The sequence below is a fragment of the Pomacea canaliculata genome, linkage group LG1, assembly GCF_003073045.1.
Source record: "Pomacea canaliculata isolate SZHN2017 linkage group LG1, ASM307304v1, whole genome shotgun sequence".
In the NCBI taxonomy this organism is placed as follows: Eukaryota; Metazoa; Mollusca; class Gastropoda; order Architaenioglossa; family Ampullariidae; genus Pomacea; species Pomacea canaliculata.
Genome location: NC_037590.1, coordinates 28,128,784 through 28,142,257, shown reverse-complemented (window position 1 = coordinate 28,142,257; position 13,474 = coordinate 28,128,784). Strand labels below are relative to the sequence as shown.

At 45.8% G+C, this 13,474-nt stretch overlaps 1 protein-coding gene across 1 annotated transcript in view; it reads left to right on the top strand.

The window, feature by feature from the left end:
• The window catches only part of LOC112574968 (short-chain dehydrogenase/reductase family 42E member 1-like), a 115,826-nt gene that overhangs the window by 61,073 nt on the left and 41,279 nt on the right, over positions 1-13,474 (top strand). The window contains 1 exon segment of the mRNA XM_025256425.1: positions 1,404-1,461. Within this exon segment, the coding sequence (XP_025112210.1) occupies positions 1,404-1,461 (58 nt within the window).

Sequence of the window (13,474 nt, the reverse complement as noted above, 5' to 3'; positions counted from 1 at the left end):
ACATTCTTTCTTGACACCCACTTATTTTTATTTCCTTCGGTCTGTGGGCTGGAGGCGGAGCATTTTGAGTTATGATCATAGTAAACAGGACGGAATTCACTGCAAGGCTTTTACGAAAATATTGTGTGGAGGATGTTGGGATGGACCTCACAAAGTGTTGCAAAAAGGTGGGAATCATATGCATGCTTACAACATTGAGACCTTTTAATTAACTGTGGGTATGGTGATGGGTGCGCACAACTCCCATCCCGCCAATCACACCACGCGGAACGTTGGCGGAAGTCTAGTTACCGTCTTCCTGTGAGGCTGCCGAGGTTTATCTACCTGTCTATCGCGTGAAAAGAAAAAAGCCGGAAGTCGTGAACTTGCTTTTTTCTGCCGGAAGCACACAGACACCCTTATAGAAACCAAGGAAGCAGAAACATAAATGCTATTTAACATTTTACTTACATCGGAAAGAAAAAAACTCTCAGACCCACTGGCTTGTGAGTGGTTCACTGTCTAGCACAAGGGGTGTACATCGGGAGACTTAGCTTCAGGAAGAAGACAGAAAAGAGAAATGCAGACTATCACGCAGACGAGCAAGAGGCCGGCGATCGGCCCACCCAAAAGTAGCCCCCTGCCTCAGCAACCCGAGTGGCCGTGGATGTGAGCCTCCAAGACTGGCCGCTAGCAACAGATGGGTGTGCGGCACAGCGCCCCCTACCCCCCTGACTGCATGCCCTCCCCTGAAATATCTTGGTGTCCCAGGACAACGTCAGCAGCAGTCTTGTGGACACGTGGACATGGAGACTTGCTTACACAGGCAACACACAATCGATTTCTCCGACTGATCACTGAGAGTGGAATGGCGGTGACCGTGATCTATTGTGACGTAAGCGTGCCCAAGAGGGTGATGGGTAAAACAGTTTGCTGCTGACCCCGTATTGGCATTATGTGAGAACTCGCAACGTGCACTTCATACGATAGCTTTGATGGAGGCTTGGTCGAGAGCTAAACACTAGGATCTAATCTCACATTTGTGTGTGTGTGTGTGTTTGTGTGTAGTAATATCTCTCTTCCGGTTGTTTGAAACCTAAACCTGAAAGAAACGCAAAACATTTCCTTGCATACTGCTTGTTTACAGTTGGAAACTTCTTCTGGGAACACTTTTATAGCAGAGCAAACATATAAAAGACTAATGAAGTTCTGGTACAGGCAGATAATCTGTTTCTGATGTTGGCAGTGTATAAGCCAAGAATGTATTGTTAAGTATTTGTTTAGGTTAAAAAAAAAACTGCTTATACGTTTTTATCGAGACTAGAGCAGAAAAAGCATACTAAAGAAAATTTCGTTTAGTCCTCTTCCCCATTTCTCTGATGATTTCTTGCATAACGCTGTTGGTTTCGTTTTTGTGATTGCAGCTGAACAAGAAGTTGATTGAGGAAGTCAACATTGGCGGAACTGAAAACGTTTTACGAGGTAGGCACATTTTTCTCCTTACCCTGGAATCCTTTAAACATGCACTTGTAAGATACTTCCCCCATGTCCGAAGTGTTCATCTTCAGTCTTTAGATGCACTTGTTTGTTTGCTGCTTGGTTTTTGTGTTATTTCTTCAGGGGACACTTATGTCCTCGTCTCTAATGTTGATTGTGTCTTGTTTTGCTATCTGTTTGCCTGTGGAGTTGTTTGTGCTACCGCAGCTCTTTGTGTCCGGGCATGTTTGTGTGCACATGTGTGTGTGTTTGTGTGTGACAGAGAGTGTGTGTGTGTGTGACAGAGAGAGAGAGAGAATGTTGGAGAGCCCAGTCTTTTATAGTGATAACACGATGGAAGTGAGAACACAAGGTGTTCTTCTCTCTCTCTGTTCGCGCATGAGTGTAGTGGTTGGAAGAGAAGAGACGGAGACTTTAATGTAGGGAGACATGCGATCTTCTCGTAACAATATTTTTTGTCACTTTTCTCGACATTTCTCATATCTTGTGGCGATTTTCATCTGTTGAAGTATTTTTCGCCGCATTGCCTACCTGCCGAGGCATTAGTTCGCACCTATTTACACAGCATTTCTCCGTCAAGTCTGTGACTGAGTAATTTGTTGTTAAGATGCCTTTGGTTGTTTAGTGATCGGACAGGAAACCTTCAGCGTCCGTCGACACCGTGGAGCAGGAATGGCCACTTGCACTGTGGGTAATCCAATCAACCTGCCACTCGCACAGCGGTTCTGGAATCTCAGACTCCGGCAGTTCGCGTGCCGCTGCGGAAGGGATCGCCGCGGAGGAGGCGGTGGGAGGAACCGCGATGGACCTGAAGGGTCTTCTGTTTACCTTCCCTGCTGGAGCAAGTGTTTGCTTAACATGCTGGGATTTCTATTTTCTTTCACTTCTCCCTTGTTTCTCGGCCTGGTCGGTTGGGGTTTGATTAACATCTGGGGTAGCGCCCAGACACTGTGTCCCTCTGTTGCCTCATTATCAATAACTCTCACGCCTGGGTGGAGGCTACGGCGACTAACGAGAACGGCTGATGTGAACGTGGTTAAGCAATTTAAAGACGTAATTATGGATTAACGGCTTCATTAGCATATTCATTGTCGGATCCGTGACGTTCACGTTGCCTGACCGCGCACTTGTGCTTTGAGCAAATGGGGGGCGGGGTGGTGAGGGAGGGGCTGACATTAGTCACGTGTTGTAGTGGACAACCCGTTCATGTGCTCTCACACATTCTGGACATAACGGCTTCTTGTAGTCGCATATTTCCCGTGGCTTTGAAGGAAGACAGGAATGATGAAAATAGGATGAATGGAAGTTCTTTTCTGACTGACAAATATGTTTACTGTTCTCGTTCTTTCCCTAACGAAAGACACTTTATTGTGTTTGTTCTTTTTGATCGAGGACAGTTACATTTTTTTTTCCTGACTGAATAAAATCCTATTTACTGTTCCCGTTCTTATATAATCGAATTGAGTCTGCTTACTGTTCGTGTTCTTTTGTTACCTAAGTGAGTTGACTGTCCGCATACTTATCTAACCCACTAGAATCTCTTGACTGTTCATGCTCTTTGCTGCCTGAAGATGGTCTGTTGAATGAAGAGTTTTCAGCAACGATTCTGTGATGTCTTCGGCGATTGCAGTGTGTGGGAATGGTCCGCATGATAATGCGTTTCTGCTTGTCCCAGTAGCCGTGACATTAATTCTGACATTTCTCGGCTTCTCCTGGGATTTCCACATGCCGTTGTCAGCTTAATGCCATGTCTTTTTTGTTTGAGATGATTTGTAAAAAAAAAAATCCATTTAATATATAGCCATTAGATGCTTTTAAGGTAATTAAAAAGTATTTGGAGTCGGGGAAAAAAGTTCAGGTCATTTGGACTTTTGGCATCATCAGTCTAACTTGGGGCTTACAACTTTGCTTACCGACGACCTGAAAACAAACAAACCCAAAGTTATTAGAAGGTGTCAGCAGAGTTTGCTAGTGGACTGCTCTGCTCACAGATGACTGATCTGTGTGAAGGGGACAGGCACGCTTCTCTGAAGGGGGACATGTTGCTACCTACTGGACTGTACATGACATTTGAACTCAAGATGTCACAAGTCGCACCACTTGTTGCACTCATCGTCCTTTGCTGGTCGTGGTCGTTTCTGCTGGACGTCAGACGGACGAACTGTCATTCCTCCAGCGGTGGACATGTCATTAGGATGTAAAGGTGGGTGAGGGTCAAGACTGTGTGGGAAGCAGAGCAAGACCATCTCGCGGCTGACACATTGATTGGGTTGCACCGTGGCGAGCGGCAGCAGCAGCATCAGCAGCTCGAGCAGCGGCCGTGCGCAGGCACGTTCAGCACCCCAGTGATGTAACCCGCGAGATTCAGCAAATAATGTTGCCATTTCCGTCACAGGAAAAAAAATCATTTGCCCTGTCAGAGTCTTTTTTCCCCTAATTTTGTTTTTCTATTAGTCATCGTCAATGCAAGACAGCATTTGATCAATTTATCAACGGCACTGGAATGGAATAAAGTTGTCATAGGATGAAAACGACCATTTAAGGTTTTCAACGGAAAGCTCGTTCACCAACATCTGAACACGCAACTGGAAGCAAGTGTGCATGCATATGCGAGAGTGTTTGGGGTGTGTGTGTGTATATATGTATTGACTACTTTAGAAGATTACCTAGTTATTGATGTGAATCAAGAGTACTCGTCGCTTTACCTCCAGCTTTGCGGTTGATGTATCATTGTCCTTAACGCGCGCGCACACACACACACACACAGACACACCGATTTTATCTCTGTTGCTGAGAATAGCGTGATGTATTGCTGTCATACACGCGAACACACTTCAATTTCGTATTTTTCACGGATGCCAGGTACTCCCCGAAAATCCGGACAAAAAGTGTGTGATAGTGTTAGACATCACGAAACAGAATGAGAAACATTCCTTGTTCCGTACTGGCAGCATTCATTATTTGAGAAATAAAAGTATTCATTTATTAAGAATAGCACTGTTTGGTTATAATTGGGGAGTGTGTATTATAAAGGAGCAGTATGTGTGTAAAGGAAGCGCAGGCGGTGGGTCAGGATATTATATACATCCTTTAATATAGACAGGTGTAGATGGTAGAACAGTTGACGATGTTTTGCGATTTCTGTACTTCAGACAACACCTTCAAGTGTTTGCACTTAAAAAATCACGACAAACGGGACTCAACATTCACTTATTTACTGAATGACTTCCAAGGATCCCCACCTACATCTGTTTAGAGAAATCATATCCACTTATATGTTACAGCCGGCATCAAAGTGCGAGCATGTAGTGTAGGTGAGGGGAGAGGCTGGCGACTTTGAATGGAGTCTGCTGGCCGAGGGTCGTTTCCTCGCATCGTGCTTTCTTTCTGAGAGGCCGCGACCTGTGGACGGTCATCGTGCAATCAGTCCAGCAATATGTTGGCGATTTGGGGGGATGGTATGTGTGTGTGTGGGGGGGGGGGAGGTTTATCAGAGACACACCGTGGTCCGGACAGTCGCTGGACTCTGGAGGAGGCCAGTGGAATTGATTTTGGGGGAGTCGGTAGACAGATGAAATGGTGTTGTAGAGAGTGGGGCGCACTTGGTCTTTTTGATTAGCACGGCCTGCTGCCACTGATCCACTCTCCTGGTGTCCGGCCTAAAGCTCGCTAATGGTGCTTTGAGTTACAGTAAAGAGACACTAGCCGCACCCTCTCTGGTCAGTGTGTCCGTGCTGCCTACAGTCGCATACTGTTGTGGCCTGGGGTGGTCTTAGCGACTTCTACTGTATCAACAATAACGTGCCAGTCACGTGTACTGTCAACAACACAACATCTGTGTTTGCGGAGATGCATTTTAAACATTCATAAACTTTTTTTTCCTTTTCTCTTTTGCGGCCTCTGTTCCGCTGAAGACAAAATGTTCGAAGCGTGACCACAACAACTAAATATCTCGCAAATATGTCAGTGTGTCAGTCAGCGTGACTGTTTACCCAGTCAATAAATGATGAGTACACTGTTTTCTGTCACTCACAGAGTCCGTTGCTGCATTAAAGTACTTGAATGTCGTGGTTTAAGGCTTTAGAATTAAATTCAGCTCGTCCCATTTTCCTTACACTGGACTTTAGTTAAAGTAATTTAATGTCAAACCCTATTTTCAAAATGAGAGGTCTTTACAGTACACATTTTACTTAAATACAATATTTTCATTAGAAAGACATTCTCAACAAATGGCATATGGCTTCTGAATAGAAGTAAATCACCATTCTTATTGTGTAGGATTTTTAGATAAAAAAAATAAGGAAATTGGAATTTTTTTGTTCGTAATATTCGCAACTAGATTTTAACCACAGTCGACTGTAATCAGAGAATAGGAGTTTTAGCGATAAAGCCCATGTGGTTCAACGTACCTAACTTTCATGGAAGCGCAGAACAAATTGCTCATTGTTAACCGAGATGGACTGTCAGCGGAGGGCGGTAATTCCTCCTGCAGGGCCGCCCGTGCCGTTCCAGTGCACTCCCTGTTGAGACAGCGCCGCCTGGCTGCTGGGATTATTCCATTTCTCTCATTTCACACTAAACTTCTTTTCCCCTCGCGCACCGCGTGCTCCGCTTTCCCTTCCTAATTCGACGGGGAGGGCATTCCTTCAGTTTTCCTTCTGACCAAGCACATGGTCAATTGTCGTGGGCCTCTGTCGAGGTCTACGGAGGACCTGTTGGAGAAATGTGGAAGGAGGCTTATGTCTTCTGCCATTCGAGAGCTGCTGTGCTTAATGGTCTGAACAGGCTGCCCCAAAACTGTTTACTTGAAAATTTTATTGTCTGCACTTTCACTCCATGGGTTCTGCTGGAGTTTATGCCAATACTTTAGTCATGATTAAAAAAAAAGCTGGTGTTCATTTCTTTCTTTGTTTCTTTGTTTTTTTCTTTCTTTGTTTGTTTCTTTCTTTGTTTGTGTGTTTCTTTGTTTGTTTGTTTGTTTCTTTCTTTCTTTTTGTTACATACCGCTAAGAACGAGATTGAAACCATCTTAGAAAAACTCCTAGGAATGTTGAGAAAGATAGGTTCTTTGAAGTATCATTCAAAACTCCTTGCTATAAATAGAAACCTCTCGCAGTCAAGCGTGTAAGTAGATGGGGTCGCCGTTGTTTTGATGATAATTAAGTCCCCGTGAGAGCGTGAAAAGAAGTGAACACGGAAGAAAATGAATATTTTGAAGGCATTTGCAAGGGAGAGAGACAGCACAGACAAGATAGAGACAGCACACACAGGATCACCAAGATAAAGTGTCAGGGATCTCTCCCATCCGGTCAGTAGGTGTTTGTAGATCACAGGAAGGGCAGCTCAGATCAATAGAAAGGACATGCGCCTGGCTTTATTTAAGGCTAGCTCCATCAGAGTCATTAAGATGTTTTTTTTCGCTTCTACTAATATTGCTTACGCTGGCCTCAACACAAGCAGCCATCTTCTTCCTTCAGATGGAGTCATCGCAGCCATTAACATCTGGCTTTTTGTATCCAAGATTCTTTTTCTGTCTTTTTTTTTCTTTTTTGGTCTGGCGAGTGGAAGCTGGGTCTGGTGTATGCTGCACGCATGCTTGAGACAAACTAATCAGAGGAAGAGGCCGTAAAACAGCGCTGAACGTCAAGTTATGTCCTCCAGCGGAAGTCTGTGCCCCGTACATGTATGGGGAGGTCTGTGCCCCTCGTGTGTATGCATGCTTGTCGGCTGAGATTCTTGTATCGCCAGCAAACACCTAGTCTGTGTACAGCTGTGTAGTTTTGGCAATAGACAGGAGAGACAGACTAATGAAGAAGAAACATCAAAGCGTGTCTTGTAGAATATGAAGATGGGGGGCGCGCGCGGAGGAGTTCGGCTTGCTTCTTTTTGTCACGGAGCTGATGGTCCATCTCGCTTGTCAAGAGGCAGACTGCCGTGTTGATAAGTTCCTGTGCCCATGCCATCTGTTTCTTTAACTCACCAGCATCATCTCTGTGCCATTTTCACTTTCAAGAAACAATATGGCGAAAAGAAAAGCGATCCATCAATAACTTCCCTTGATACATTTATGCATGGGTGCACGCCAACCACCCTATCTTGCATCCATCATCCGATTTGAAAACACGGGGATGCTGATAGCTTCAGCGCCAAGTGCAAAACATTATTCCTTTCAGTGTGTAATTTGGATAAATTGTGCATTATTTACTCTGTGCTTATGTCAAATATATTCTGATTCATTTTCTAAGATTTTACGGTTCACAACGACCGCGACACTAGGTGTGAATTCTAGAATATTAATATTTCTTTTTATCATAGCTTTCTAAACTTCTCAACTGCCATCTCAGAAACAGGCATCATAATTATTTCTTTTAAAGGCTTGCTCACATTTAGGGTTCGATGGTGGAGGGAGAAAGGAGAGAGAGAGAAAGAAGAAAAAATGCTGTCATTTACATCAAACCTGAACAGCTTGCACGATGCACCCAATGTCTCGTTGACCTCCCGAGATGTTAACTACCTCTCCTTTACAAACTGGAGCTGCCTATGGACTTGGCAGAGTTAAGTGTAGACTGCCTACCGGATATCTTTACATTTCTGATTTAATTTTCTGTGCGCCGAGCCCCGCATATCTTTGTCCCCGAAGACATCAAGGAGACGACCAGATAAATAGAAGTGATGCATCGTCGATCCACTGGAAAAAAAAAAATGTTGAAATTTATGAATCCTTTTGGGTACGGGATTCCTTCTTTTTTTTCGGGATGGAGGGATAATCTGTAACACAAAAATCCTGCAACTCATTTCCTGTGGCATTTGCCACAATGCTCAAGGTTCGCCGTAAAAAAAGACGGATCGAAAAACTGGCTGAGCAATAAAAGATACATCAAAGTATCTCTGGCAGCTTTGCTGTGTATTATAAAAAGCCTCATTCTTTTCACCAAACGAAGTGCCCATTTCTGGGTGTGTCGGGGCGAACAGGCTCCACCAAGAACTGGCAGTTGGTTTGATCTTGCCTGGCAGAATCATCATGTAGATGAAGTCGCGCGGCACGCCGCCTGCCTGCCTGGTATAGAAGTGTAGATGTGTCGTAACTTCATTTCGCTTCAATGCCGCGGGAGAAAGGGGATGGGACTCTAAGCCCAGGATTCCCGTGGATGGGGGAGAAGGACGAAATTGCTGCCAAGAGCCCGGACGGCGAAAGGGGTCTCGGATTCGAGTTTTCAGCGGCGCCAGCGACCCTTCACGACATCCACTTCGCCAGCGAGAATATCCCGGGGCCAGGAGGGAAGCAGGGAGGGACTGCACCAGGCGAGTCTGGGTACAAAGCCTTTAACGTCAACGGCGTTTTGGGCGAAGGGTGGGGTGGTGCGAGAAGCACCCGCAAGGGGTGAAATTAGAAATATTGACGCCAAGAGATAGGTATTGTGGTCAGCACAAAGGTGGGACATGAGGATGCTGAGCAGGCGCTCCTTGCCTGACATGGCAAACGGCCGCCTCACCTCAAGGACTTGTCTCCAGCTTAATGAAATAAGTCCTCGTATTTCCTCCGGCCGCCAGATTTGCATTTTCTTCTATTGCACGCCATGCGTGGAGGATTTGTGCCAATAGGTCCGCGTTTTTCGCGCGCCTTGCAGAAGAGAGTTGAAAAGAAAAGAGGACAAGGAAGAAAAAAAAAATAAAGGGAAACCCTCGCTTGTAGCCAGCACCACCCTCCCAGTCCTGCCACCTACCGTACTGTAGCCTATTGGCGTGGTAACTTCGGCAGGAATATTTCGTACCAGGCCATCGACTGGAATGAATATTCATGGCACATCTACGGAGGGTGAAGATTGAATTGCAGACCTTTGAAGCGTTCACATCTTGGCTTTCTGTCGAGATTTATGCATGTCGTGATGTGGAGGGCTCGCTTGTTAATTGCCGAGCTTCCAGAGTAGTTTGGGTAGTGAATTGACAAGACAAGGTCCCGTTCTGTGACGGAGGGTATGCCGTAATGCAACCTGCCAATCAAGCGCCGGGCGCAAGATGGCGAAAGCAAGGCAATCACTGATGTCTTCAAGACCATCCTGGAAGTGCCAGGCGTGCGGAGAAAGGCACCGGACTCTTCCAGGACAAGCGTGACAGGTGCTCATAGCTGGTGGACAGAGGGCCGGGATGGTTGGGGGTGGTTTGCAGGAGGTTGGGGCACAAGTGGTCGGAGGCGCGGAAAAAGCAGATAATAAACAAATCACCGCAGCTGTCAAGGAGGGATGAGGCGAGGATGCATGGCAGTTTGAAAGCGTCTGCCGGAGGACGCAGCGAAGGTCAGGTGGAAATCCTCCGACTCGCCGCTCGCGTCAAAAGGCGATGATGATGGTGATTTAGAGACATCGAGTGTAGGTCGCTTCTCGCACTCCTCCGGTCCTCCTGGTCAGTCGGAATCGTCGCCAAATCGCTCTCTGCTGTCGGCTCGATGGCTTCACCGAGAGCCGTCTGGTCTAGCTTGTCGGGAGTCCTTTCTATTGCGCACTGCTGGCGTTCTCCAACTGTCTGTCTCTTTCTTCTGTTTCTCTCCCTCTCACCCTCTCTGTAATTCCTTCGTCCATTTCTTTTAGTTTCTAAGTCTCTTGTTTCCCTAGTTTTGCGGTGTGAGGGCGGTGGTGGTGACAATGATGGTTGTAGTGGAGAGGAAAGAGACAGCACGTGTGTTAAAGTTGTGGCTGTCTGCTGCATACATTCAAAGAAAAATATTTCTTAGAATAACAGATAGACAAGAGGATGACACGTGAACCTTTGCTGTTGACAGATTGTCTACCATCAGATTTAGCAATTGTGATCTGGATGATTTCAGTACAGTTCCTTCCCCAAATCCTTCGTGTTTATTACGATGCTTTTTATTCATCGGCCACACTCGAATGCTTTAAACAGTATTTTGTTTAGGATAACCGATGTTCCAGACATGTGAATGTTTCAATATTAGGCAAGCTATATTGCCGTCCATTTCGTCCCGGCATTCAGTTCCGACTCCATGATAAGTCAACAAATATAAACAACTCATCAATCATTCAGACACGTTTATATATTCAGAAATATCGCCAACGCATTTCTTCCGAAATGTATAAATACGCTTAGAACCGCCGCACCGTTTGGTAAGGATATCTTTTGTCCACATTCTCAGTACAGGCCGCCATTATGAAACATTCGTTAAATCTTATTTCTAAGCTCTCCTAAATAAGTACTGAACTTCTGATTTTTCACCATTAATGACTTTAAAATTGAATTTACATCGTTTTGTTTTAAAAATGTCACGTACAAGGTATCTGGTGATTTCCCTCCCCAACGTTATTGAGACTGTATTTTTGACATAGACGTTGACATCTTGACATTATTGTGTCGTCCATGTTGTACATAGTCATTATTGCGGTGAGCGTGGCCTTGCCGTATTGTTCCAGGGTCCAGGTGTGTAATTAAGACAGGTGGGAAGAGCTTACTTGGTTGCTTGTAACAGAGGTGTTCACGCTACTCGGCATCCGACAAAATTCCTGCAGTTGTGTCGGCGAGTGTGGACCATAGGACTGCCGCTGCCACACCGCTTCCAGACCTCAGCGGCGGCGTCCTTTCTCCACAGAACATTTCTGTTAAATGAGGGTTCATTAGCGGTGATGTGAAGCTCGACTTTAATAGTTGTTGTCAGTGGTTCGGTCTGTTGCTACAGTTTTGCAGGGTACCGCCATTCTGTCTTTTCTAGAGGAAAGGGTCCTCTACCCGTTAGCTCCTACACAAGGTGGCATTCGTTCAGCACTAGCAGCCGCTGTAGTCAACGTGTGGATGGGGAGAACATCAGCTGTTGCAGCTACCTGCCTTGCCTCTCTTCAGAGGAGATAACCCACTTCAGCTCTGGCACGTTCGTCTGAAATTTTTATAAAGGTCGACATTATGCAACCTTAATGTAATTATGTCATCACAAAGACGCAATACTTAACATTGTTTATATTGCAAACTGAGGTACGTGTTGTACAAGATAGTCGTTTATCATTACAGGTATTATATATGTTATTCCTTGAAACATATTTTGATGGCGGGCGCTAGATTGGTCTGTCTGGCCACCCCGCAACCTCCTTTACTATTCCAGAAAAATAGTCCAGTGTGGGAGGTGGACCTGTCACTTCTTCTTTCACGCCGACACGGCAGCAACTGTTTCTCTGATTCCTAACTCCACCTGTGTGACCTAGTCGACTTCAAGGACAGGGCATAGCATTTTTAAATACGTATGAACAGGAAAAGACAATCTTCTTGCTGGATAGCTGTTAGCAGAGAACGCTCACCAAAGAATTTCACACAGATAGGAGTCACCGATCCCTCGCCATCTAATCTGCCATTGATAAAGCAAGTCCTGGCAGAGTCATTGATGAGATGCGCTTCGCACCTGTGGCTACCTGGAGCTTGTCTGCAGCAAGGGCCACACGACCTGAGCCTGGCATCATGCTGGTGTGTGGGTGTTGGTATGTTGGTATTATGCTGGTGTGTGTTGGCATTACGTCTGGTGTGTGGGTGTTGGTATTATGCTGGTGTGTGTTGGCATTAGAATGGTGCACGAACTTATATTACTGGACTGCTGGAGACGATTTTTTTCTCCAGTTAACTGCTAAAACGAGGCAGGTGTGTATAAAGCTTCCGGTTTATTCACGTTCATGGCTTAGGCTCGCCGAGACTAACCATGGAGAACTTCGCAAGAGGCTAAGCGTTGGTCTCGGCAGACAGACAGCAATCCACCTGTACAGATGACTAGTGTGTAGGTGCGTCACGTGACGTTGGTTTGAGACCCCATCGGGTAGCTAGCGCTAGGTTTGGTGTAACAGCGCGCATGCGTTGTGGCTAGCTGAGACTTGTGTGATGTCAGAAGTGGGGCTCCAGTTAGTGAAACCACTCTGTGGTGAGACGCGCTCGCAATGGAAGTTAAGAGTAAAGATGTGCTAAAGCGTTTCCTCTTCCTTGCCGACACCCATTCCAACTGAGTAAGAATTTTCTGGTGATCAAATGCACCGACACCGCTGACAACTTATGCAAAACATACTGTAAACTACAATCCGCTAGTGACCTTAGTGGACATCATGTTTGTTATTTGTACGTTGTGTGAAAGATGCAGATGGACATGATCATGGCATTCGTCAAGGTGTGAATGTCGGGTTTGTAGAGAGGTGGTTCTTCGTGCTGGGTAGCAGGGACTGGGAGAGACGACAGTGTACAGTGTGGGAGAGAAAGGTTTGGCCGCCGTAGGCTGACTGCACATGGTTGAAACCTTTCTTCCCACATCGTTAAGGTGCACGCGCCACCTGCCGGGTGCTGTAAACAATGCAGCTGAGAAAACGCCGGTCTATAGTCTACACATGCCGCCGGCAGCTGAGACAGTCCTCCGTGAGCTGTGTGCAAAGGTTAGCCCTCCGCTTGCTTATTTAATTTCCACCCTTCACATATTTCTTTGCCAGCAGCCTCGCTCTCGCCTTTCACTCTCGTCAAGTCAGTCACCTTAGTGATGGACATGCCGTACACTGCACCGTGTCAAGGTGTCAGGGTTGTCGGACAAAGTGTCAGGATTGTCGAGTAATAACCCCCTTGAGAAGGGAATAATTTTAGTTTTAAATACGTATTATGTATTATTTTAATTAATTGTTTAGCTGGAGAAATAGCAAGCAAAATATGTTGTGACTTATTAAAGAGGGATTCACCAGTATATTGCATTTTGTTTATTCATCGTCCTCATCATCTTTGGAGCCAGCTGACGACCAGGATGCTAGTCTGTCGATGCTGGTCCTCCGATACTGGTCATTTGATGGACTCGGCGGCTGACAAGACTCGCCACTTAGGTCTGTCTCGAGCAAGACCTTCATGGTAGGAGATGTCCATTCTTTTAGGTCAGTCAGCCAATTTTTTCCCCTGTCCCAACCGGCATCTTTGACACTCTCGCCTCAGTGTTTGGCTTCAGACAATCTTCCTCCGCTAGCTACCCTTGCTGTAATAAACAGTTTTG